Raw genomic sequence first — 26,171 nt, forward strand, 5'->3', positions numbered from 1 at the left:
AATAAAATAAAGGGCATAAAAATATTATTACGGTTTATAAATCCGTTATTAATCCAATCCGTATAAATTGTCGAGTTAGTCCATATGCAAAGGTCTATCAGTTGTTACCTTAACAACCAAACAAAGTATTCTAAGACAGCTAAAATACAATCAAAAAATAAAGTTTTTCTTGTTGATTACTTGCTCATCAAGGAGGTATAGTTTTATAACTTTACTTTTCTTGTACTCAAAAAAATCTATGTTAGATACTTTTATATTTACTTTTACTTGCATATCAAGTTTAGGTCAAGTAGATTATTATAAATAACACTTTTATGAGTCATTATAAGCTAATCAAATCAAATTTGTCAAATTAAACAATTTTCTTTGTACTTAGATTTTAGGTACTTTGCTTTTCTCTTATTTGAGCAATAATACTTATTTATTATTCACAATCTCTTTCTTCATTTTTATTTACTTTATGTTTCTGCACTTATTATCAAGAAATCTTGTTTAGACTTACTTAGTTTTACAAACACGAGACTACAGTGTCCCATGAAACTTGGCTAAAGTTTCATGCCCGTGACAAATGCTTTCTTGCCATTTTAGCAAAATAAAAATTAAATAAGGATTTATCTGATGAGGTCAAAATTTATCATTTTATTGAGATATAATATTTCAAGAAAAATTTAAATTATTTAAAAAAAATTAAGTAGATTTTTTTTTATTTTCTATTGTGTCAATAAGCTTGTGTGTATTTTTATTTTAGGTCAAATAGATTTTTACAATTAATAATTAACTAAATGTCGTTAGTCAGAACACCATTTGTTATTTTTTATGTCACATGCTATTAATGTGATATACTGTCATGTCATTATAAATAATGATGCGATATAATAATATGATTATATGATATTTTTCACTTTTTAATTAATGTCACATGAGTATAAGGATCCGTTTGATAATTGAAAAATGATTTACTAGAGAAAATTTGTTTCTGTGTAAAATATTTTATAGAAAATTTTAATGTTTTCTATTATTTGGATAAACTGTCAAAAACTTTTTTTTGTTGTTTGGATCATATTATGAAAAATATTTTCCATCATTGTGGAGTTATTTAGATGTTAAAATAATAAATATGTGTTAAATACAAAACAATATTGATATTTGATATTTGATTTTCACTAATTTAGGATCAAAATTAAGAATGAAAATGAAAATGGATAAAATCAATAATAATATTTTCCAACGTATTTAACCACAAATCTGTAATGAAAATAAATTCTAATTTTCAAAAAATTTTCTATCTTATCACTTTTTTTATAATAAACTATAAAAATATAAATATTTATCAATTGTACAAGATATCCAAAACTTATACTTATAAATATGTAGTCATTAAATAACAATTATTGAAATATTTTTTATTTTATTTATTAGTAAGATTTAAATCTATTATAAATGTGTACTCATCAAATGATGATAATTAAAATATTTTTTATTATAATTATTAGGAAGATTTTTTTCATTTATAAATAAAAAATTTAATTGTATTGAATGGTTTCATTAAAATAATAATTTTAAAATTTTAATAGTGTTATATAATTTAAATATTAATATTCATAAAATTTGTATTCATAAACTTAGTATAAAAATGATTTTGTTGTTCTCTGAAAATGTCTTACATCTTTCAAGGATGGCATAAAACATTTTTTATGATTAACTTTGTTGATTTATAAAATGTTTTACATTTATATATGAAATTAATTTTTTCACCTGCTAAACAAGCATAAGTTTTGAAAACGTTTTTTTGAAAAATATTTTACTACAAAAGAAATGAACTTTAAAATAATAAATAATATTTTAATTAATTTAAGATAAAAAAATAAAATTTTAATCCCATTACATAGTGTGATTTATTGTTTAATTTTCACTTTTGAAGAAATGAAAAGAAATGACCGGTGACTCAATATATAAATATAAAAATGGCGTAAACGGATAAGATGTAGCAGTGGTAGTATTTTGTTTATGTATTTATGTGCCTGCAGCTGACACCAAATTTCAACCTTAGAATTAAATGATCCAGCTGATGTGATGAAAGTGGTCGAGTCCATCAAAGTTCCAATGAGCTAAGACTTTTGATAAGCCAATGGGGTAGACCGTGTCACATGCAGCAGGCAGCACGGGACCTGAACTCACCTGTGATTGTGCGCCACCCCTGCGCCCCAGCGCCGCCTAATTTCCCGCGTTCAGGCCTTTCCTAAACGACAAATTCCCCTTCCAAAGCCAAACTCAACCTTTTTCCTTAAGATGGCGCCTCCTCTCTTTCAAAACCGCAACTCCAAATTTAACGTCAAATAATAAATTAAAAAAAAATATTAATCCTACCCCTTTTTTTTAACACTAAATAATTCATTAATTATATAATACTGATATTTTTTTCATAAAATTTATTAAATTACTAAAATGAGAAAAACAGAGTAGGATTGTAATTACCTCCCAACCACGTCGCCCTTAATTAGGCCATCAAAATCTTTCTCTCAAATCCCCAACCTCGATATTCCAACTAAGTCCAAGGGCATTTTGGTAACATCGTTAAAATTTTCATCACTGTTTTTTTCCCACCGTACGTGTCTCCGCCTTTTTTTTTTTTTTTGAATTTTTAAATGTATGGGTAAAACAATAAAGAGTTGTGGTTTTTACAAGCAAAAATTCATTGTTGTTATCTCCGAAAATGCAGAGATAGACAGCATTTCGTGGCCAAAGGTTGTTCTTTTCAAAATCTTTGTAATAAAACCCGAAAATTTATTTCCATTTTGGCGCTCTTCTTTCTTTCTTTATTTGTTTTTATTTTAAGTGAAATAAATTAATATTTATCCGTACTCGTTCATTGAGCTTGCTTGTTTTTATTGTCGCTGAGACGATGTGAAAGAAGAAGAGGACGAAGAAGAAGAAGAAGCAGCAGTGTGAGTTAAAAAAATAATATAATATTAAAATGGAAACAAATGAGTAACTATTTCGTGTCTGGGTACGAAACCTGTTGTTTCCCATGTTTTTTCATTTTCAAAAAACTATTCAACTAAGTTAGCCTTTCCTGTCCTTTTTTTCTCCTCTGTTCTTTGGTTTTTTTCCGATCAAAGTTTCTTCCTTTTTGCCAATGGGCATCTGGGTTTTTGTTCGAAAACAATTTTATGGTGTTTGAATTGTTAGAAAGTTTGCTGGTAATTGTTTGGTTTAGGATACCTTCTTTATTTTAATGTCTGTATGCTTGTTGTTTTGTTTGCTTTCTTGTTTAGTTAATGAGAAGATTGGTGAGCCTTGAATGTTAGAATCAAGGGTATGTTTGGACTTGGGGGGTCTTTGTTATTCTTTTTGGTTTAAAGGAAGACTTTGAGTTGTATTCAAGCTCATTTTGAAGGGGATTTGATTTTGTTTTTCTTACAATTTTCTTTTGTGGTGATGTTTGCTGGTTTGTCGCTATGGGTTTTCTTTATAAAATAAAAAAGAAAAAAAAAGACTAGGTTGTTAGTTGGTAATTCTGGTTGTTCTTTTTTTTTTCTTTCATTTTCAGCCAAACAAGCAGGGCATTTGTTTTTTTTTTCTACTTTTGAATGTACGTTTAAATATTAAAGTACTGATCTGTGTTTTTTTTTGTACAATTTTGCAGGACTGGAACTTGGTTTGTGGCTTGAATTTGAGGCTTTAAATGGGTGCTTCTCTTTTCTTTTTAAAGTTTCAAATTTGAGGCCTTGTAGTAGTTGTGAAGATTCAACAGTCAAATCCATCTACAAGAAAGCTGCTGGCTCGCAACTATACCTTCTATTGTCATCATTGTGATTTGATCGTCTTTGTGTGTACGCCTCCACAAGAGAATCAAGGACCAGAAGGTTTTGTTCTGTTTCTGTCAAGAACTGAACAGAAAAAGGAGGGGAAACTGATCTTTGGATCCAAAAATACACAGCGCATTTTTCTTGTTTTATAGCTGTTACTTTCACTGGTTTGACTCCGTGATTGGAACCCCTTAAGAAAAAAAGGCAAAGTAGTTGTGTTATATAGATGCATTTAGGTTCACTTTTTCAGGTAGCTGTCACTTTGCAGTTCATGTCAAACAGTGGTTTGATTCTCAATCCGTGCCTAATTTAAACAACAGGACTTAGTTTCTTGTTTTCTGAGACAAAAGGCTATCTAGATCTTCATCATATATGCAATCATCTATGGAATATTCAGACTAATGTTTCGCAAGAAAGTGAAACTAAGAGGTCTTTAGTGTGGGGGTTTTTTTTGGAAGGGTGAGCGATTCCTGAGGAGTTCATGTGAATCAGTGAAAAGGGTCTTGTCATTGATGCTGGTATCTGTCTGTCTCTCTGCAGATTATCTGGAATGGAATAGTTAGCCATGTCGGTTGTACATGCCCTAGAATCCAGTATGGTGGGGGCAGATAAATAATGCAAATGTTTTGTTTTGTTTGTGCCTTTTTAAGACATGTTTTTTGGCTTCTACAATGATAATTGGTATTAAGATAGGCTTCTAAGGGTTGAATCTGTTTAGGAAGTTTCATAGAAATTCTTTGTGCCAAATGAGTCGAGAGCAGAAGAAGGGAAAGCAGGAAAAAGGTGGAACGGATGTGGCCGAGAAAGTTGTGGTTGCTGTTAAGGCATCGAAAGAAATTCCTAAGACTGCTCTGGTTTGGGCTTTGACTCATGTTGTTCAACCTGGAGATTGCATTACGTTGCTTGTTGTTGTACCTTCCCATGGTTCAGGTGCTATTTTTTTTTCTTGTTGATTTTGCATCTACCTGTGATCATTGAAGTGTTGAACTAGTGGTGATGGTAATATTGATGTATGGTTTTGTTTTGCGCTTTTGAACATTGATTACTTGAGTGACTTTTGAACCCCACTTTCAAAGGGGTTTGGTTAGTGTTTTCGCTTCACAATTAGTTTTTCTGGTCTGAGGAAGTTGGGTTTTTCAGACAAGTTACTTAACCAATCTTCTACTTAATGTTGTTATAGCAGGTTTCCTAAAACATGTGTATTCAAGTTAGTAATGAAGAAATTTCCCACTTAACGCTATATTTTATCTGTTGTATATTTTGGTTTTTGGGTACCCATCTTGGAATTTGTTGAATTAATGGATGCAGATACTTACATTATCATCTGTTCTGAAAATCTTGCTGTATGTAGACTGTCTTTCAGATTATGCTTTTCCAGTTTCTGACTTAGCACAGATACTTTTCAAATGATTATTGGTTTCATCTGTATTTTAGGTTATTTGTGGCATGGACTAGTGTGATCAAGGCTTGAAAGAGTCTTAATTAGAAATTGTTATGGTGTTTAGCTTTTGAAAAATCCTCTAATTTTATTCTCTCCAGTTTTTCCTGATTACTGGTTAAATGCTGCAATCCTTCAGGTAGAAAATGGGGTTTTCCTAGATTTGCTGGGGACTGCGCCAGTGGTAGCCGGAAGTCTCAATCAGGATCAAGTTCAGAGCAGAAATCTGATATCACTGATTCCTGCTCCCAAATGATCCTCCAGCTCCATGATGTTTATGATCCAAACAAGGTAAATACCTGGCTCTTGCTGCATGACTTTATTTTTGTTTTATGTCAGCGTCCTGGCCTGCTAATGCTTTGTTCCCAATATAATTTCAAGATTAATGTCAAGATAAAAATTGTTTCCGGATCACCATGCGGAGCGGTAGCTGCAGAAGCCAAGTTAGCCCAAGCTAGTTGGGTTGTATTGGACAAGTAACATCCTGTTTGCTCTGTTTCTTCTTCCTTTTTTTGTCTTTCCCCATATTCCTTTATGTTCTATCTAAAAGGGTATATATATTCGCACCTTCAATATCTCCATCTTTTTCCAGGCAGCTCAAAAACGAGGAAAAACGCTGCATGGAGGAGTTGCAATGCAACATAGTGGTTATGAAGCATTCACAGGCAAAAGTTCTCCGCCTAAATCTGGTTGGATCACCCAAGAAGGAAGCTGATGCTTCTTGTCAATTAAATTCTGAGATGGATGAAAGGTCTGAAAAGCATCCCAAAAACAAAAAAGGATTGTCTGATTCTATTAGAGGCCCGGTTGTCACTCCAACTAGTAGTCCAGAGCTAGGGACATCATTTACCGCTACTGAAGCAGGAACTTCTTCAGTGTCAAGCTCTGATCCAGGGACTTCACCTTTTTTCATCTCAGAAGGGAATGGAGACCTGAAGAAAGAGGAATCAATTGTCATTAAGGAAAATAAGGATCTTGATGAGTCTAGTTCAGACACAGAGAGTGAAAATTTATCCTTATCTTCAGCGAGTTTAAGGTTCCAACCATGGATAACAGAATATCTTACTTCTCATCATCGATCCTCACAACACCTAGAAGAAACTTCAGGTAGAGCTAATGACAGGGCTCAAGCTTCAACAACAAAAGCTTTGCTGGAGAAATTTTCAAAGCTTGATAGAGAAGCTGGAATTGGAATATCAAGCTTTAGGAGTGATACTGAATTTAGTGGAAATGTGAGAGAAGCAATTTCATTATCGAGAAATGCCCCTCCTGGCCCTCCTCCATTGTGTTCAATATGTCAGCATAAGGCACCTGTTTTTGGAAAACCCCCAAGATGGTTTACCTATGCTGAATTGGAGCTTGCAACTGGTGGATTTTCACAAGCTAATTTCTTGGCTGAGGGTGGGTTTGGGTCTGTTCATAGAGGAGTACTGCCAGATGGCCAGGCAATTGCAGTCAAGCAACACAAATTGGCAAGTTCTCAGGGAGATCTTGAGTTCTGCTCAGAAGTGGAAGTCCTCAGCTGTGCTCAGCACAGGAATGTTGTTATGCTTATTGGGTTCTGCATTGAGGATAGAAGGCGGCTGCTGGTTTATGAGTACATATGCAATGGATCCCTAGATTCTCATCTATATGGTATTTCTTTCTGATTAAGTAGAATAGAATCTTTATTCCGATCTAACCCAACACCAATATAAATGTGCTGATCATTGGTTTGCTCCTGTGGTTGATATAGTCATCATATATGGTCCCTTCAAAGATTGTGCGATGATGGCTCTGAGACTTAAAAGGGCTTGTTATCTTTGTTTAATGATGATGTATTTTCCTAACTGTTTGGATTTTGATATTTGAATTGGACAAAGTGTTGTCTGAACCCCTTATTACTCCTCTCTGACTTGCCCCCCAAAACAGACTGTTAAGGGAAAACAAATGCAAAACTCAAAAACCACTGATAGTTGAAATTAGTCATAGCTGTAGTTATAGGTTTAACATAACTACAATCAAGTTTTGAAAAGTAAAAGTTTATCATACTTAAATATGCTTATCTCTATCTAGCAACCATGGTTTTGAATGTACCATCAATTTGATGTGTTTCAGGGTGTCACCGGGAACCTTTAGAATGGTCTGCACGGCAAAAGATTGCTGTAGGAGCTGCTAGAGGTCTGAGATATCTTCATGAAGAATGCAGAGTTGGCTGCATCGTTCACCGTGACATGCGGCCGAACAACATTCTCATCACCCATGATTTTGAACCTTTGGTATGCAAACTTTTAACTTTTCTGCATGGTTGTCAATTTTGAATCTACAGCTAAAAGCTCTATTCATTGTTTCTTGCATTGACATCGGTCAGGATCCTTTATTTTTCTTGTTCTACTAAAATATTTTTGATACACAAACTATGAAAAAGAAGTTTTTTGATGCTCAAATTTTGATAAGTTTTGGCTCTGTTTGCATTTAATTTGCGATATATTCTATTGCCTACAATATCTTTTAGATGGATTCTAGAAGAAGCCATTTGTGTTAGTGAACCTCTTTAGGGTTTCCTTATATTGTTGTATCTGCAGGTATTGATTCAGTTTTGTTTTCATAGGTTGGTGATTTTGGCCTTGCAAGATGGCAGCCTGATGGTGATACTGGCGTGGAAACAAGAGTAATCGGAACATTTGGGTAAATCTTAAATGACAACTTCTCTTTCCAATTTACCTTCCCAATGCAATTGCTGAATCCATTAATGGTTTATGCTGTGGTATAGGTATTTGGCACCGGAATATGCTCAAAGTGGCCAAATCACAGAAAAAGCTGATGTTTATTCCTTTGGAGTGGTGTTAATTGAACTTGTTACTGGACGAAAAGCTGTGGACCTTAATAGGCCAAAGGGCCAGCAATGTCTAACTGAATGGGTGTGCTTTTAAAACACTGCTTGTATATCTGGCTGCAAATTACTAGTCTTCTCCTGTGTAACTTTAAGAAAAATATATAAATTACATATTACTAACTCTGCCATTACAAATGAAGGGGCAATACTAGTTTTTCTTTTTCTTTTTTAATGTTTTATATTCCGTGGATTTGTTGGTTTATTGTCACTTATTGCATATGTTATGATCTGGATTAGGCACGTCCACTTTTGGAAGAATATGCTATAGATGAATTGGTTGACCCAAGATTGGGTGATTGCTATTCAGAACATGAGGTCTATTGCATGCTTCATGCAGCATCTTTATGCATACGGAAGGATCCCCATTCTAGGCCTCGCATGTCACAGGTAATGAGAAACTTTGTACAGCAGAGTCTAATTTGTTATACCAGACATTTTTTGCTTCTTATATAGATCTTAGTAGCCTTTAAATCAGTGGGAACTCCACACAACTTTACTTTATCACAACATTTTTTTACCTTTCAAAGTTTTATTGAAAGCAATTTTTTGGCTCCAATTGTTTAAATTTCTGGAGGACTATTTTGCTGATTAATTATTGGGAATGGAAGACAAATGGCAAATATCAGATCATGTGGTCAGAGTGTAATGGGCATTTGGAAGGGAGGGACTCGGGTTACAAAATTTCCCTGTTGAGATTTTGATATTTTAAGTCACTGTGGAATAAATTAACAGAAATTTTTTCTGATTGGTTCAATGTTATTTTGGAACAGGTGCTCCGCATATTGGAAGGCGACATGCTCATGGACACAAATTACACATCACCAGGATATGATGTGGGGAACCGCAGTGGGCGGATATGGGTAGAGCAAAAACAGCATTACAGTGGACCTCTGGTAAATGAGGCATTGGAAGGGTTCAGTGAGAAGCTCTCCCTGGAAGGGCTAAGGCCAGGAACCAGGAGGAAGTCCTGTGAAGATGATTTGTAAAAAGCTCAGCTTTCGAGTTTATTTTACACGCATGGTATGCTGAAAATATTTGTGGCCTTTTTTGTTATATTTTCATTTGTTCCAATGCCATCTTCATTTTGCTTTTGTATAGTACTAGTATTGGAAGCAAGGGTAATAGGGTTTTTGTAATTCTTTTTGGAAATGGCGATGGTTGGTGAATATGCCTTCTAATTAAATCAATTAAGCAGGTTGAGGAATATCATATGGTTCTCTCTCCCTCTTTCACGTGTCTCTGGGTTTGTGATTTTGTTTGATAGTGAATGGCAGGACAGTTGACAGGTCTTTTGAATCTTGTTGGAGGGCAAAAGTTGAATGTTTTGACACCTGATTGTAAGGCGGTGGTTTCCCATATTTGATATTTGTTAGCAGCCAAAAGTGGTCTGAGGTTTTTGTCTTGCATCAACAAGCAAACAAAACTTAGGAAAACATGAGACTGACTGTAAAAAGCATTCGACTGGAGGGTGAGGGTGAAACATCCTTGTCTAACCTGTAAATTTCTTTCTTTTGAAATTTCAAACTTCATGAAAACTTACCCTGCTCTTCTCCCGATGACAAGTCTGAGAAATTTGCAGAAGACAGGCAGGCCATTAAACAGTCAAGCAGGGTTCTTTTTCTTATCAACAAGGACAAGTTGGTTGGTTTCCTTGTCCTCACCTCGCCTCTAATTGATAACAGAACATTGATGATGATCAATGTGCATCATATCTCTCTCTTTTCTAGACTGAAACGTACAAGCGCCATCTTCTGAATAATTGAAAGTGATGTCTCCCCGGAAGATGCTTCCCCTTGTCATAAATTTCTGTGTAGCCTTCACGACTGGATCCTATCCTCAGGTCGGTCGTCTACGCTATCCCTGAGTTTCACCCTGTCTCTGCAAAAATGACTCACCTTTTACAGCCCCGTTCTGGATATTCCCACAAATATATGCTCAACGGGTCAAGGTTGGGAAATACCGTCTTTTGCAGCCTCCAGAGTTTCACAGCCGCTCATAAATCCTGTAACCGCCTGCCTGCCTGCTGTCATCCCCAATGCAACATTTTTTGCTCAAAACTTAAACTACGGCTGAATTGTGGGTGTTTTCCCACGTCAAATAAGTTTCACTTTCCAATGTGATGCTACCAAAAACGGGTCATTCTTATTTAGATTGGACAAATTTTTTACCTGGTGAATTGCCTTGTATCCATTTCACAAATGTACTGAAATCTGCCCTTTTTTTTTTGCCTGGGGTGCTCAGCACAGATTTAGGAGAACAGAGTGGTGTAGAAGAAGATGAGAAAAGCAAAATAAAAGAGGTAATAATATTAATAAGTTAGCCATAAATAAGAAGTCCTGTCACCTTTACAAAGTTGGAAAATTGAACTCATCCTTTAGAAACGGACATGAGGCAATGCCTTTTTACAATACAACTGGAATAATGGCCAGCAGGACAATCTTGAAAATTGCCAGCTCATTCCCTTCTTCCTAGGGCTTCCTCATCTTGGACCTTGCGTATCTACAAAACCAGCCAGTAAAATGTATCATTTGATATAATGAGAGGAGACTATGCTAAACAAACATATTTAAAATTTGTAAGGCCAGTTATACATACTCTATGTGCATGCCGCCTCTGTCTGATGAGGGTAACAGGCTGCTCTGAAGATCCACAATCACTGTTGTGGCTTGTTCTATTTGCTGTGATGCAGAGAGAGAGAGATTAATGAGATCATGCACTCAATGTAACATGACAATGTAGTATGTTATTTGCATGACGACCATAGAACCAACATAGTGCCGTCTTCATAACAACCTTAGGTCCTGATGGACCCAACAAAGAATACCAGTTGGTAACCGATCAAACCTCTAAAGACGGATGCAAAAGAATTCAGGATGCTTAGAATGTATTTAGCAAAGGCTGTGACATAAGAATAAATGATTCTAGAATTCAAGAGGTCACCACTTTGTGTGATTGTTTCCTACAAGAATTTTAACCAAACAGAAACCCTTTTAGCCTTTCTTGCTAAATATATCATTTATCAGAATCATGTATTTACAAGCATGTGCATTTGTCTCAGGTTTCTTCTCTTTTATTTAAACACCCTTTTCTTACATAATCAACCAATCTTGGAGTATATTAGTTTGCAAAGGAATTAGGTGTATTTTGCATTCTATATTTTCTAATCTTCCTGATTTTCTGTTTTCACTCCATAATTTAAGTTTTAAAACAGACATCTTCACTCAGTTCTATTAAGGCATATGGTAGGATTAGACTTCCCTGAACAAAAAAAGATTAAGAGAGATACGGACAAAAGAAAAAATAGAGTTTACTTCTGCTAAAGCAAAATATGATTTCATGGGAGTCTCTTTTCATAGAAATTTCAACAGTGAAATGATATATAGAGTCAATGAATTTATAGTATTATAATCAAGGTGTGTAGATTGAATGGATTATGTGATGAATCAGGATTCATTGGTCATTTAAAATTTATCAAAAATCAAGGCCTATGAGTTACAGCATTAAGTTTGGATACCTCAAAATCAGCAAAAGCAACTGGCATTCCACCTTTAGCCCGAATCTTGAGCATATTGAATCCAGGATACCTGGAACCAGAAAGAATTGAAGTCATCTAATTTTCTTATCTCTGTGTAGTAAAGAGACATTAGGGGTAAGGACAGGCTTAGAGGAAAAAAATACAAACTCCAGAACTTTATTCTCCCAAGGAAAAGAATTTCAACCAAAAGATGTCGCTATGTAATGATTAGCACCACAACTTACCGAGATAGAACTTGCTTCAGTTCATCTTCAGTGCAATTTGGACCTAGATTTGCTATAAACAAAGTAGAGCATGGTTGAGCACCTTCATCAACATTCCTTTCCAACTGCTCCTGCAGTAACCATCAAAATCAAGTGCAAGTTCAAAAAATATTTGACAGAAATAACTTAGAAGAAAGTGCTTCTAGAATATTTTCTTAAAGACTGCGATCTCTTTGCAAACTTAATCCTCTATGATAAAATATTCGAGACACACATGCTGTCTTGAATAAGCCACATATGCCTGCTACAAAAGAGCTTCAAATGCTTATATGATGATGGAAAGCAGAATAAAGTGGTTTTTACTTACATTTACTGCTGCTACAGCATTTTCTGGATCCACTATTGTCTCACTGCACATTACCAGACAATAAGGTAAATTTAGTACTGCAATAAAAAATTCACAGGGTTAATTAAAAAAGCACTTCCTTCATTTTTTACTTGTAATACAAAGTTTTTCTCACTCTTTATGCCTAATATAGAGAAGCTTAAGATATTAGACTTTAAACTAAACAATAATGTATCTCCAGAGTGCTTTCAACCTCTTTACAGTTCTCAAATCACCCTTGCTTGAAGAATTAGCATTGTCAGTCCCAGATGGTTCTTCAGTGTCACTGCCTCCTGAATATGGAAAATCATGCTAACATGAGTAGGTGATGAAAGGATCATGTTGAAGAAGCAGAGCCACCCTCATGTAGAATCATAGATATGAACATTTTTTGTTTTACTTTGTTTTTTTCACCACAATTTTAAAAAGGGGAAAGATTGAGAGGAATTTTATGAGCTTACCATCATCACTTGATGTTTCTTGAGTATTGGCTGATGCCTTGGTTCTTTTATCAATAACAACATAAGGACCACTATCTGAGAAAGGAAAAGTTAAGCATCCTATGATAGTTTTGGAGATGAATAGCATTAAAGTTTCAACCAATAGAACAGCTTAAGACATTACTTACCTGGTTTCCTTTTTCTCCTGGAATTTGATCTAGCTAGTTCAATATGCAGAACAGATCCTGCTTGAGGATCAAACTTTACACCCTAAAACATGGTCATCAAATGAATGAACAGAATAAAAAGACATAGAAATCTCCACAAGCTTCAAGTATTTTTATTACTGGACAATACTCACATTTAATGCATGCATTGCTGCAATTGCAGACTGATGATTGAGAAAAGTTGCAAATGCAACAACCTGTGATCACAAGATGCAGCCCCCATTACATTATCTTCCCAAAGACTTTAGTCTTAAAAATGCGCAAGAGCATAATGAACTTTACACAAACAATAAATTTCTGCTTAGATTATTAAATAATAAGCAAGTATCAACGAGTATATAAAAGGGCAGCAACTTCTACTCTTTTTCCCCTTTGTATCATTGTTTTCTAGCAGTGTTTTTTTTTTTCTACCGAAGAACATTGGAAGAAATATTGAACAATGATCTGATCATAAAACAAAATGCAGACCATACAAATATAAAAATTGACCAGTATTATTATTAGATAATAAAGAAGTGTTTTTTGCTTTCTCAAAATTAGCTAAAAAAATGCGCAAATAGTTAAAATGTAACAGAAATACAAACATAACTGTCCCATATAAAAAGAAAGATCATGCATTTGTTGTTGGCAAACTATTTTAATTAAATCCAAATGTGCTTCTGCAGAATTGGCTACAGATAGGAGGCTTGAACTTCACATTGCTTATAAAAATTCTACGTAAATAAGATTCAGTTAAACTATTTCTAAAGCCAAATGGTCCCCAAGAAAAAAGAATAAATTAAACTCTCAGTCCTTATTGCAATTTCTCGTTAAGAATGAATGAACTTTCTCCGAAACCGAACAGCAAGTAAAAGGATTTGCAAAATAAATGTTACTCCTATTTACCTGGTTGCCTCGGCCAGTGTACTTAAGCTGGCAAGAGTCGAAGCCGGCGCGTCGCCGAAAGAGGTTGTGTATCTCACGCGCCTTGACGTCGTCCGGGAGCCCCGAAACGAAGAGCGTGTTGATCAAGTTGCGGTCTTGGTCAGGTTGAAGGTAAAAGGGACCGTACTCGTATGGCGGGCGCGCCATTGGATTCTTGTTGTAGAGGCCTCCTAGGAGAGATTGATAGGCACCTAGGACTAGAGATAGCTTGGCGGCGTTATCTCCGGCCGCCGCGGCGGAGATGAGAGTTCGAGGGGTTTCGAGAGGAGGAGAGTGGACGGAAGCTCAATTTTTAATTTCCCATTTTTTCCTCTCACATTTTTCTTATTTGGAATTTACCAAAATATCAATTTTTTCATGTCGTTTACAAACGGAAGCTGACGGAGACTCACGGCGAATTGGCATCTGAAGGTCTCGTGGTGTATATATCTTATTATATATTTTTATTTTATTTCATTTTTAAATATTAATTTTTATTTATAATTTAATAATTAATATATAAAATATTAATATTTTATTTATAATTTAAATACTATTATGATTATTTATGTTATTTTATTTTTAAATATTAGTTTTTATTTATAATTTAAATGTTATTATGATTATTTACTTTTATTTTATTTTATTATTTAAAGATTAATATTTTATTTATAATTTAGGGTTATTGTGAATATTTATTTTATTTTTAAATATTAAAAGTTTATAATGTATTTAAAATATTAATAATAGATAATTTAAATATCAATACTTTATTTATATTTTAATCTTTAATACTTTAAAATATTCATATTTTATTTATAATTTAAATGTTATTATGAATATTTCTTTTATTTTATTATTTAAATATTAATAATTTACAATTTATTTAAAATATTATTGATTGAACATTTTAATATTAATATTTTATTTATATTTTAATCTTTAATACTTTAAAATATTCATATTTTATTTATAATTTAAATGTTATTATGAATATTTCTTTTATTTTATTATTTAAATATTAATAATTTACAATTTATTTAAAATATTATTGATTGAACATTTTAATATTAATATTTTATTTATATTTTAATTATTAATATTTTAAAATATTAATATTTCATTTACAAATATTAATATGGGTAGGATTGTAAATTTCTAAACTTATGAGAGATAATTTAGTTTTAATAATTTTTGAAACTATTCCATCAAACATGGAATAGCTAATTCAAAGGGGTTAGGGGTAGTTTTTTTTTTTTTTTAATTTGGGAAAAAGGGGTTTGAAGTTTATTCTTTTGAAAGGGAGACTATGTGGTAATCAATAAGTCAATTGTTTGAGTATAGTATAAGATTATGAAGACTTTTTATTAATTTAGAGGAATAGGTAAAGTGGGGGAATTACTATTTCTTGTCAAATTGTCAATCAAATAGAGGGAGAATACTATTCCCTATACCAAACATTGCAGTATAAGATTAGTTTCAAATAAAAGTATGCTGTTAAGGATTCGATCGAACTAAATAGAAAGGTTAACGACACCAAATTCATATTTTCAAATAGTTTTTAGGATTTTGATTTATCTTTATTGTTTTCTATACTTGAATATTGATACTAATCCAAAACGAAAAAGAATATCGACTAGAAAAATGAACATATTTAATTAACTTCTTCCTGATTTATGTTTAATTTCATTCATTTGGTATTCATACCATAATGAGCTTATATTTAATTTCTTGTCTCTACATTTTTGGGTAATAATTTATGTCTATACTTCACTTAGCTTTTGTCTTTATTTTTAGGTTCAAAAGTTCTATAATAAAATTTTTTCTCGAGTATAACAATACGATATTAATTTTGTAATTATAGTTGGTATCTTAGTTATAGCTCTCACACGAGATCCACATGGAGGACATGATTGCCCTTACCACTAATTACTTTGGATGGATGCAGAGAGACATTCACCTTTAGCACCTACTTTTATCTCTAGAAACTCCCATGACTTAAACTCCATTGCAAAGTATTTTAAACTAACTCCCCTCTTTTTGCAAACATTATGCTGGCCAGCTTGATGCTAGGCATAGGATTCTCTTGTTTCCACTTTGTGAGACTAACTTCGTTTTTCCTTATATTTTTGGGATCATTCAAAAGAATTGGTTAAACAACAAATTAAATTGGGTTTTTCAAATCATGGATCTTAGCAATATGACATTATTCCACCCATTGGAGAAAAAGCTAAGATTATCCCAAACTATTTGTTGACAAATGAAGATTTGGCTCTTACATATGGCTTCCACGGTCACATGCCAAAAGCCTTCAATCTTGCAGCAGAAGTGTGTCCCCCTCCCTCTGTTGACTAGTGACTACCGCACCATATCCATGTGCCTTTACTTTTCGGTATAAAGCAATGTCAATGACATTGAAGCAGTCCATTAATCATGAGGACCCATCATCATCAGCTAGTGAATTGTATGAATTATGTTATCCTTTTCTTCTTCAATTATTTAATCTAGAATCTTGGTTTAGTTATACACCAGGGCCACAAGGCCCACAACTTACTGGACAAAATGTACCCAGTGGCCAGTGCATCAGTCTCCCTAAGTTCATTTCCTCAAAATGAACTACAAAAATGAAACCATTCAAAACCAAAATAGAAGAAAAAGGAAAAACCACTTAAAATGGAAAGAGTGAAACTGAAAGGCCATATTATAGCCAAAAACAGGAAAAAATCCAAATCAACCATCAAGAACAATATACCAGACTGTTTCAATATACAGTCACCTAGCCAAAGATTATCAACTGTTCACTGAGAACAATGGCTAGCTTGGGCTGGTGCATATCTCATTACACAGTACCGGAAGAAACAAAACTCTCAATTACCAAACAAAAAAGAAAGAAAATCGTCAGAAAAAAGATCAGATGATCTGAGCAACAGATTCCTCTACACACCATTCAGAACTACCACTTGCAAACTGCAATTCAATTATATGATTTAAGGGATCAAACCAAAACATCTTTGGCACTTAAAAATGTTAAAAGAAGAAATTAACCCCAATATTAAATTAAAGATCACTTAGAAACAAACAAACAAACAAAAAAATTGAGATCATACTGAGACCAATAACTCAAATTAAACCCCCCCCCCCAAAAAAAAAAAGAAACCCACAATTATGAAGAAGATGAAGGTCCAGTTCCAGTCATCAAGGCAGCAGATTCTTCATCATACAAATCATCAGTCCTCCTCAGGGTAGAGTGGACCAGAACGATAACCACACCGATCAAAAGAGACACCAAAATATTAAGCGTGGCATGAGTCAACAGCAAGAACACAATGGTCAAAACGCCCAACACGATCAGCACCACACGATCGTCGATCGTACGGCTGAAAACAACTATGGGTTCATCGCGCAAAAAGTACAAGAACAGCCAAGCGGCCATCATGACTACGAAGACTATGAGGGAGATGGGGTGCCATAAAAGGCTAAGAAAAAGTACCAATAGCACGATAATGGCGTAGTTCATGCGGAAGTAAGCTACGTTAGTTCTCACTCTGGAAATGGCTTCGGAGAGGTTCCCGGGGAAGTTGATGGAGCGGATGTTGAACATGAGTTTCCATGGACGTCGAGTTCCGAGGCCTTCTTTGATCCGTTCCTTGGCTCGGGATAGGTATTCGAGGTTCGTCGAGGGTCCTGGCGATGAGGATGTCGGGATTGTGCCGTAGGTTGTCATGTTTTTGGGCTGGAAGTTTGAAGGTTTGACCTTTTTTCTGGGGAAGAAGATCGCGACTGTGAAGGAAACGATGGAAACGTGGGGGAGACGGGGGTTAAGGAATAAAGTAATGATGAAGAAGGGATGGGTGGGTTTATAATGTGATTGCGAGGTCCATTGCTTTACCATACACATCTCACGGTTCATAACTATTTAGATATTTGCTGGTTTTTATTTCATTTTTTCTGACCTATCAAATTATGCCACGTTTGCATTAACGTAACTCTCTTGGATATCTTCTTTTGTTAACAAATTCATTTTTAATATATATAGATATTTGTTGATGTAGGATGGGCCTGCCGTAATTCTTAATTTCTCCATAAAAGAAATGGATCCAGCCAATTCAAATTTGTTTGTTAGTACATTTAATAATGTACGTTTTTTATCCTTAATTTGAGTATCAAACATTGGTAATATATAAAAGGAGAAAAACATTAATGACATATTTATATATATACATCCTTATTATATAGTCTTAGTGAAATTCCTAATTATCTCTTAAAGATGAAGGTAGAAAGTTTATCAACATATTTGAATCGTTTAAAAAGATCTTCCCTATTCTTAATTACATCAGTTCTGAAGAACATTCTACTGAATATTAATTAGGAGCATATTGTTTCAGTGAGATGGAATCACTGGCCAGCGAATCAGTGTACTATATTTTGGTCCAACGGTCTAGATTTTGTAAGATTATGGGTGATGATGGACTTGAGCTACATGGTAACATGTCTGAGTTTTGGATATTAAACAACTTTGTTAGATATTTTTTTAGTAGTAATGTTTTTATTTTATTACAATATTAAGAAGCCGACACATCCAACTACCCTTCAAAGGAGGATAAGTTGGAGTCGTGTGCGGATAAGACCACACCAAAACGTTGTGGGGACGGCAATTGTAAAGCGACGGCAAGTTACCAACGAGGCCGGCCACTTCGTCCACGTGTCATGTTTGTAGCTCTGGCAAAGTTGTACAAGCTTTTTCCCTTCCTTTGCGGGTGTCTTTGCTAAATCCGGAATCACAGTGTCTGCGCACGTGGACTCTAGAAGACCCTTTTTTGTAACCAACCAATCAAGTTTTGACACGTGGGTGAGAAAGAGTGACACATTGGCTGGAAGATTTTGGAATATTGATTCAAATTAAACAGAAAATGCCATCGGCATGTCGGAAGGAAGATTTTGCAGATCAACACGTTGTTGTTAGGACAAATTTTTGTGAATGTCAGTTTATGTGACAAATGTTTGATAGCATATGTTTTGTAATTCAGATGCTAGCTTGGCTTATCAGTATCAGATGAATGGAATCATTTAGGTCACTTTTGCAATTGTTGAAGCTAATAATTATAGCTGAGAGTTATGCTTTAAGACTGATTTATATCTTCAGAGGAAGTGCTAGTAACCCCCACAGTGAGTTGGTATAAATTTATTTTACCTCCAACTTATTTATATGGATAAGTAGCAGACAAAAAAAAAAATTATTTTACCTCCAATTTTTCAGTAGGTCTCACTTTTCTCATTCAAATTAATTGGACAAAATGGATTAAGGTGTTTGACTAATTAATGAATTCATTAGCTGTCTAAAAATTGCAATTGAACTTTCCAAGCCAAAAAGGCGAGAAACAGCATAATTTCAATTCCCACATATAAACCTGAGAACACCATATTTATGGACAAGATAAATACCTACCGCAAATTGTCAAATTTGATAATATCATCAGGTCAGCCTGAATCTATGTAGTGGCCTCAAGTTTCTTGGGTGATCTCAAACAGATGTAATCTATCTACTAAAGGTTCCAATCTTTTTTGTGGCAGGGAAAAGTGTGATTTGATTTTAAGGAACTTCAACTTCAAGTGAAAAACTTGTCAAAGACTTGGTGATTGCAGCTAAGATTAAGAATGGAGAATTTCACAAGTTTTTCCAAGGCGGCAACCCCATTCAATTGCATTCCAAGTTACCATTGCTTCTTCAATAGCAACTTCAGCCTCACCTACCTTTAAATACTCGAGGATGATATGACAAATTTTATTTCATGTCAAAACAAAACTCACCATTTAATTAGCTTCTCTCTGCCTGTCTCTTTGTCTCTTTGATAGCTATTTGAAGGTTCTGAGAAATGGAGGGAAAACAAAAGTTCCTCCATGGAACACTTGAAGCCACAATTTTTGACGCAACACCTTATATACCTCCATTTCCATTGAATGTAAGTGCTAATTTTTTATTGCAGTGTATTGGCAAATTCTGTAAATAGATTTTTCGATGAGAAATTAGTAGTGGGTTTATCGCGATTACTATAGCACGTGACAAGTGGTGAAGTTATTCTCACTCTTAAGGTTGAGTTAATATCTCCCTTGCTTGAGAGACTTGAAATCTCGAGATCAAATCTTAGGATATCAACTTCCAATTATATACCTGAAGGCTTTTGTGAAGCTATACTGACATGTTTTTTCTCTTCCTTCTTCGCAATTCTGATATGCGTTTTGTAGTGTGTACTTGCAAATGGAAAGCCAACCTATGTGACCATCAAGCTGGACAATAAGAAGGTAGCAAAGACAAGCCATGAGCGTGATCGTGTTTGGAACCAAACCTTCCAAATTCTCTGTGCTCATCCACCTGATTCAACCATCACCATTACAATGAAAACCAAGTGCTCAATCTTAGGAAAATTCTGTATCCAGGCAGGACAAATACTAAATGAAGCTAGTTTGATCAACGGGTTCTTTCCTCTCCAAATGGAAAATGGTAAAAGGAACCCAGAACTCAAGCTAAGGTTCATGTTGTGGTTCAAACCAGCAGAGTTTGAACCAACCTGGGGTGAAGTACTTAAATATGGAGGATTCCACGGTCTTAGAAATGCTACATTTCCTCAACGGTCCAATTGCCATGTCATGCTCTATCAAGATGCACATCATAGCTCTGCATTTCGGCCTCCGTTTTCTCTCTGTGGTACTCCTAGAAAATTATGGGAGGATGTATACAAGGCCATTGAGGGTGCAAAACATGTAATTTACATTGCAGGCTGGTCTTTCAATCCAAAGATGGTTCTGGTAAATGAAACATATTGCCACAATGATCCATCAAAATTAATCCTTTCCTCTTACTCTCTAATCTGTTTTCTCTTTGAAACAGGTCCGAGATCCTCAAACTAATATTCCACATGCAAAAGGAATAAAGCTTGGTGAATTGTTGAAACGAAAAGCTGAAGAAGGTGTTGCAGTAAGAGTTATGCTTTGGAATGATGAAACTTCCTTACCATTTATCAAGAACAAAGGAGTGATGAGAACACACGATGAAGATGCTTTTGCGTACTTCAAACACACCAAAGTCATATGTAAGTTATGCCCAAGATTGCACCATAAGTTCCCAACACTCTTTGCTCACCATCAAAAGACTATAACTGTTGATGCTAGAACATATAGCACTTCTTCAGTAAACGATAGGGAAATTATGAGCTTTGTTGGTGGAGTAGATCTTTGCGATGGCCGGTATGATACAGAGCAACATTCCTTGTTTCGCACACTTAATACGGAATCTCATTGTTTTGATTTCTATCAAACAAATATATCCGGAGCCAGCCTTCACAAAGGAGGACCAAGGGAACCATGGCACGATGCTCATGCCTGTATAACTGGGGAAGCTGCTTGGGATGTGCTGGCCAATTTTGAGCAAAGATGGACGAAGCAATGTGACCCTTCTTTGTTATTGCCTACAAGCTCCATACCGAATCTCATACGCCAGCCTTTTGCTTCAAGCATTTCCAACGACAGGAATTGGAAGGTACAAGTATTTAGATCAATTGACCATGTCTCGGTTAGCCAGTTGTCTAAAAACTTAACTGTTGAGCAAAGCATCCATGAAGCTTACGTGGAAGCAATAAGGCGGGCGGAGAGGTTCATATACATTGAAAACCAATATTTCGTTGGGGGATGCCATTTATGGGATAAAGATAAGCACTCTGGCTGTAGAAATTTGATTCCCGTGGAGATTGCACTTAAGGTGGCAAGCAAAATCAAAGCAAAGGAGAGGTTTGCGGTGTATATTTTGATACCAATGTGGCCTGAAGGAGTACCTGACAGTGAACCAGTTCAGGATATATTGCACTGGACTAGAGAAACAATGTCAATGATGTACAAATTGATTGGAGAAGCCATAAAGGAAAGCGGCCAGCCAGGGCACCCGAGAGACTACCTTAACTTCTTCTGTCTTGCAAACAGGGAAACACAGAGCAAAGAAGAGCTCGTTCCTCCTTATTCCCCTCAACCTTCAACACAATACTGGAATGCCCAAAAGCATAGGAGGTTCATGGTGTATGTCCACTCCAAGGTCATGATAGGTAATGCCCCATTCATTAACTTTTCCATTTGATAAAATTGTCAAATATTTAAGCCATTTCATGAGTTAGATTCTTCTTAAAATATTGATGCAAATAACAAGGTAATGCCAATCGTGATTCACGATTAACGGTGTTTGTTGCTGCTACTTTCAGTGGATGATTTGTACATTCTAATAGGATCTGCGAACGTAAACCAAAGATCCATGGACGGGCGACGAGACACAGAAATTGCAATAGGATGCTACCAGCTGCCAGAAAATCCTGAAAGCAATAATTCCCCAACTCCCAGAGATATCCATGCCTATCGAATGTCGCTATGGTACGAGCACACCGGACTTGCCGATGACCTATTCCTGGAGCCACAGGGCCTGGAATGTGTACAGAAAGTGCGTTCACTGGGTGACCAAATGTGGCAAATTTATGCCAATGACGAAGAAATTGTGGACATGGAAGCAGTGCACCTAGTCACTTACCCTGTTAACGTGACGGTGGATGGTTTGACTGAAGATGTTGCCGATGGCGATGGGCATTTTCCTGACACGAAATCCCCCGTGAAGGGAAGACGATCGAAAATGCTGCCTCCCGTTTTCACTACTTAGTTATGGAAATATTATTTAAGCTCAACAGGACTTAAATTCTAACTCTCATAGTAACGAGCCGTGTACTACCGTCCTGTCCTTTTATGGGCTCCAAATCCTAAAGGAACCTTTGGGAACCTTTAATTTGTTGTAAAGATTGAAACGCAAGCAAAAGGAGAAAAATAAGACAACAATTATTTATTATTATCACGATAATATTTGTCTTTAATTAATTACTCGTCCTACTTTTACGAAAATTTATCAATCTTGTTTCTCATTCCAAGTAAAATTGGTTCAACAAAAACTTGTTCCACTAATCTATTTTAAACAAGGCTCCAAAGAAGTAGATGAAAATTCTTTCTCAAAGAGATCAATTTCATAAATAATTTAATGTTTCACTTATGTTACGTATACTTAAAGATATTTCTTTATAATACATATACATATAAATATTTTAAATTTATTTTCTTATAACCTCTCAAATTTATAATGTATCAAATCTTAACTAATCGTAAATAGTTTCACTTATGTTTACAATTCAGGATAAAATACATTAACTCTCTTAATTTTTTATTATAATTACATATAAATTTATTAATTTTCAAAATGAATATTCTACCATAAATGTATGAATGCCGTTAACATTTAAAAGTAAAATATCTAAAATACTTTTTTTCTTTTTTCACTATTTTTCTTTCTTTCAAGCCAATCGATGATGCTCTTTTACCCTGGCCGTTAACTCATGGAAGCACCAAGACCGGTTGTCCTTGGGGAGCACCCATCCAAAGGAGCACGATCTATTGTAGGATGAGAGGTCAATGAGAGGTAGGGTATAAGTTTTTTTTTATAAATATTATAATTTAATAATTTTTAAAATTAATGAAAAATAAAATTATTTTTTTAATATTACTATATCATTAAATTAATGAAACATTAACGATCGATTACAATTGGGCTTATATATTAAGTAGTTATTTAAAAAAAATGGCTAGATTTATATATTCAATGAAAAATATTATTTTAAGACAAATTATATATTTTTAAAACTAATATACTCATGTGGACTTATGGTTAAAACTTAAGAGCGTTAGTGTATTTTACCCTTCCATATATATACCAAATTAAAACTTTCTTTTAAGTTACTTACATTAAAATGTTAATCTTCTTCTATGATCATTTTTACAGTTTTATTGGTTATTTGGATGCAAACAAAAGGTTAAAGAACATGAAGCTTATTACATCCGCAAAATTCTATACATTATTTATATATTTTATATATTGGGCTAATAGAATCCATTAGGCCCTGCTTGATTTTGAAAGGTCAAAGTAAATTATCAATGCCATTCTCTACCATTAGTTTTCCCTCTGCAATAAGGCAGTACAGAAGCAAAGTCCTTCAAGATTGTGGCTTGTAGCATATCTCCTAAGTTGTGTCTATCAATAAGCTTAGGAAGCTGATTATCTTCTTCTACCTACAACCCTGTTTACCAGCAAGTAAAATGATTAAAAATGACATTAAAACTATTGGATCCCATCACATGGGAAGACTTCAAAAGAATTTGGTGAAGGAACATCGAGCAAGAGAAGTCACACCAGCAAATTATGGCATAGAAGAGGTTTTTACAAGATCAACTTTGGTAGGAAGACTACCTCGAAAATCATACAAGTGAAGGTTCCTGTATGTGGCGTGAGCTACTCACCTCATCTCTGCCTCAAGACACAAACTCGTAGCAATAAAAGTCAGGTATTAAAACCTCTTTGTGCCTAGATTCGGTAAAAATCCAACATTGGCTTAAAAGCCTACGAGCTTTTAGTTATGGAACATTTGTTTTGATTGATGAGATTCCAGGAGTTACTAAGAAAGAACAAGTAAATCTTTGTTGTCAACACCTTAACATGCATGGTTTTGTTATCGAATTATTATTATTTATTGAAATAAAAAATAATTAATTAATTAAAATTTAGTTTTTTTTTATTTAAAAAAGGGAGATTTGAACTTTATTCTTTTTGAGAAGAAGATTTTACTCTTACTAATAATAAGTCAAATGCTCAAGTGTTAATTAAAATTTAATTATCTATTCTTTATATTAAGATAATTATATAAATTTTCTAGTTGGTGTTATTGTACAATATTATTATTTAATTAGACTACAAAACTTAATTAGAATTATACTATAATAATATTAGTTACTTAAAATTAGATTATACTTAGGATTAGTTACTTAAAATTAGATTATGATTACGATTAAGCTTATATATATATATATATATATATATATATATATATACCTCATTCGCTTTTGTAATACATACAATTTTAGAATATAAGATTTCTTTTGTCCTAATAGTGTATCAGAGATATTTAAGAATTTTGTTACCTCTCTCGGGTTCGTGTTAGCAGTGTGAGAATTTTAGAAGAAGCAATGGCGTCGACTTCGAAGAAGATAACGTTGAGGAGCTCCGACGGAGAGACGTTCGAGGTGGAGGAAGCGGTGGCGGTTGAGTTGCAGACGATCAAGCACATGATCGAAGACGATTGCGCGGACAACGAGATCCCTGTCCCCAACGTCACCAGCGAGATCTTGACCATGGTCCTCGAGTACTGCAAGAAGCACGTGGACAAGGGAAAGATGGGCGAGGATGAACTAAAGGCGTGGGATGCTGATTTTGTCAAGGTTGACCAAAATATCCTCTATCACCTCATCTTGGCTGCCAACTATTTGAACATCGAGAGCTTGTTGGACTTGATTTGCCAAACCGTTGCTGACATGATAAAGGGAAAGACGCCTGAGGAGATTCGCAAGACCTTCAACATTGAGAATGATTTCACCCCTGAGGAAGAAGAGGAGATTAGGAGGGAGAACCAGTGGGCATTCGAGTGATTGGGTTTGTGTTATGATAAACATTGGCTTCTGCTTGTCCAGATGGGAAAAGTTAAAAACGTTGGATTAAGTTTCTTTTTAGTTATTTTGTTTTATACTTAGTTCTTGGTTCAACAGGATCACTTCACAACTTGGAAAATAGCTAGATAATTAATATATAAAATTTATATCATTCATATTTTGTTAGGTTTTAATTCTTTTTGGTTTTGTCGTGCCCCTAAATTTCAATTATTAAAAAATTAAATCGCGTAAATTTTTATGTTATCGTAAATTTATGTAATTTGAGATAAATTTACTATTTTCACAACAAACATTATTCTCTTCTTATCAAATTAATTCTTGTTATTTTTGTCTGAAGCTATTATTATATGACAATATTTGTCTATTTTTTTTTTCAAATTAGATGAAATAACCCTTTCAATAATAAATCTTCCAAGGCCATGATTGTTCAAGGAAAAAAAAAGAAAAATAATATTGGCTTTAAATTTCTATCTACTAGGTTCTTCTTGATTTTGGGAAACTAAAACTTGTAAGGATGAATATTTGCTACCATGTTACGTTGTGTGCCAATATTTTATTTATTTATTTTAAATAATAATTATATATATATATGTAGAAATATTTGTAAAGTATAAAGCTTCTGAACTAAAAAAAAAAACTAGAAATATTATAATATAAATTTATAAATTATTCAATACTATTAGAATTAAGAATGTTATAGTGGCTCTATATAAACTTATACAACACAATTATAAAAGCATTTTCGTAAGTAAATTTCTTTCTTCTTATGGCTTATAAAAAAAAAA

At 34.3% G+C, this 26,171-nt stretch overlaps 4 protein-coding genes and 1 pseudogene across 8 annotated transcripts; 3 read left to right on the forward strand and 2 right to left on the reverse strand.

The window, feature by feature from the left end:
* Positions 1–2,683: 2,683 nt before the first annotated feature.
* LOC110423744 (kinase with adenine nucleotide alpha hydrolases-like domain-containing protein) lies at positions 2,684–9,326 on the forward strand. Of its 3 annotated transcripts, none has more exons than XM_021438076.2 (10): positions 2,684–2,945; positions 3,647–4,739; positions 5,387–5,538; positions 5,629–5,723; positions 5,840–6,882; positions 7,345–7,505; positions 7,838–7,914; positions 8,000–8,147; positions 8,360–8,509; positions 8,893–9,326. In XM_021438076.2, exons 2-10 carry the CDS (start codon positions 4,556–4,558, stop codon positions 9,106–9,108), a joined length of 2,226 nt encoding a protein of 741 aa, XP_021293751.1. In that variant the 5' UTR covers positions 2,684–2,945; positions 3,647–4,555; the 3' UTR covers positions 9,109–9,326. The 3 variants fall into 3 exon arrangements, with proteins under 3 accessions (XP_021293751.1, XP_021293753.1, XP_021293752.1); XM_021438078.2 differs by having other exon boundaries at positions 2,729–2,745; XM_021438077.2 differs by lacking the exon at positions 2,684–2,945 and adding an exon at positions 3,031–3,200.
* Positions 9,327–10,425: 1,099 nt separating this feature from the next.
* On the reverse strand, positions 10,426–14,176 carry LOC110423745 (RNA-binding (RRM/RBD/RNP motifs) family protein). Of its 2 annotated transcripts, none has more exons than XM_021438080.2 (10): positions 13,798–14,176; positions 13,047–13,109; positions 12,874–12,955; positions 12,707–12,781; positions 12,460–12,538; positions 12,228–12,270; positions 11,882–11,985; positions 11,637–11,706; positions 10,718–10,800; positions 10,426–10,621 (listed from the first exon to the last, which is right to left on the reverse strand). In XM_021438080.2, the coding sequence occupies exons 1-10, from the start codon at positions 13,981–13,983 to the stop codon at positions 10,591–10,593; spliced, it is 816 nt and encodes a 271-aa protein (XP_021293755.1). In that variant the 5' UTR covers positions 13,984–14,176; the 3' UTR covers positions 10,426–10,590. The 2 variants fall into 2 exon arrangements, with proteins under 2 accessions (XP_021293755.1, XP_021293754.1); XM_021438079.2 differs by having other exon boundaries at positions 11,882–11,991; positions 13,798–14,175.
* Positions 14,177–16,498: 2,322 nt separating this feature from the next.
* Positions 16,499–17,684, reverse strand: LOC110424226 (PRA1 family protein F2-like). The gene has a single exon (XM_021438759.1). The coding sequence runs from the start codon at positions 17,537–17,539 to the stop codon at positions 16,979–16,981; it is 561 nt and encodes a 186-aa protein (XP_021294434.1). The 5' UTR covers positions 17,540–17,684; the 3' UTR covers positions 16,499–16,978.
* Positions 17,685–19,341: 1,657 nt separating this feature from the next.
* Positions 19,342–22,666, forward strand: PLDEPSILON (phospholipase D alpha 4). Of its 2 annotated transcripts, none has more exons than XM_021438851.2 (4): positions 19,342–19,775; positions 20,059–20,619; positions 20,702–21,905; positions 22,059–22,666. In XM_021438851.2, the coding sequence occupies exons 1-4, from the start codon at positions 19,689–19,691 to the stop codon at positions 22,502–22,504; spliced, it is 2,298 nt and encodes a 765-aa protein (XP_021294526.1). In that variant the 5' UTR covers positions 19,342–19,688; the 3' UTR covers positions 22,505–22,666. The 2 variants fall into 2 exon arrangements, with proteins under 2 accessions (XP_021294526.1, XP_021294527.1); XM_021438852.2 differs by having other exon boundaries at positions 20,059–20,574.
* A 2,152-nt stretch (positions 22,667–24,818) lies between these two features.
* LOC110424491 (SKP1-like protein 1A pseudogene) lies at positions 24,819–25,423 on the forward strand (annotated as a pseudogene).
* Positions 25,424–26,171: the final 748 nt, after the last annotated feature.

The sequence above is a fragment of the Theobroma umbraticum genome, unplaced genomic scaffold, assembly GCF_002168275.2.
Source record: "Theobroma umbraticum cultivar Fairchild unplaced genomic scaffold, ASM216827v3 scaffold_204.0, whole genome shotgun sequence".
Lineage (NCBI taxonomy): Eukaryota > Viridiplantae > Streptophyta > Magnoliopsida > Malvales > Malvaceae > Theobroma > Theobroma umbraticum.

Coding starts and splice junctions, on each gene's coding strand:
- LOC110423745 (XM_021438079.2), bottom strand. CDS start 13,983: ATGGCGCGCCCGCCATACGAGTACGGTCCCTTTTACCTTCAACCTGAC. Junction 13,110..13,797: donor ACACTGGCCGAGGCAACCAG/GTAAATAGGAGT, acceptor TTGTGATCACAG/GTTGTTGCATTTGCAACTTT. Junction 10,622..10,717: donor AGAGGCGGCATGCACATAGA/GTATGTATAACT, acceptor CTGGTTTTGTAG/ATACGCAAGGTCCAAGATGA.
- LOC110423744 (XM_021438076.2), top strand. CDS start 4,556: ATGAGTCGAGAGCAGAAGAAGGGAAAGCAGGAAAAAGGTGGAACGGAT. Junction 4,740..5,386: donor TGTACCTTCCCATGGTTCAG/GTGCTATTTTTT, acceptor GCAATCCTTCAG/GTAGAAAATGGGGTTTTCCT. Junction 6,883..7,344: donor CCTAGATTCTCATCTATATG/GTATTTCTTTCT, acceptor GATGTGTTTCAG/GGTGTCACCGGGAACCTTTA.
- PLDEPSILON (XM_021438851.2), top strand. CDS start 19,689: ATGGAGGGAAAACAAAAGTTCCTCCATGGAACACTTGAAGCCACAATT. Junction 20,620..20,701: donor TCAATCCAAAGATGGTTCTG/GTAAATGAAACA, acceptor TCTTTGAAACAG/GTCCGAGATCCTCAAACTAA. Junction 21,906..22,058: donor CCACTCCAAGGTCATGATAG/GTAATGCCCCAT, acceptor TGCTACTTTCAG/TGGATGATTTGTACATTCTA.
- LOC110424226 (XM_021438759.1), bottom strand. CDS start 17,539: ATGACAACCTACGGCACAATCCCGACATCCTCATCGCCAGGACCCTCG.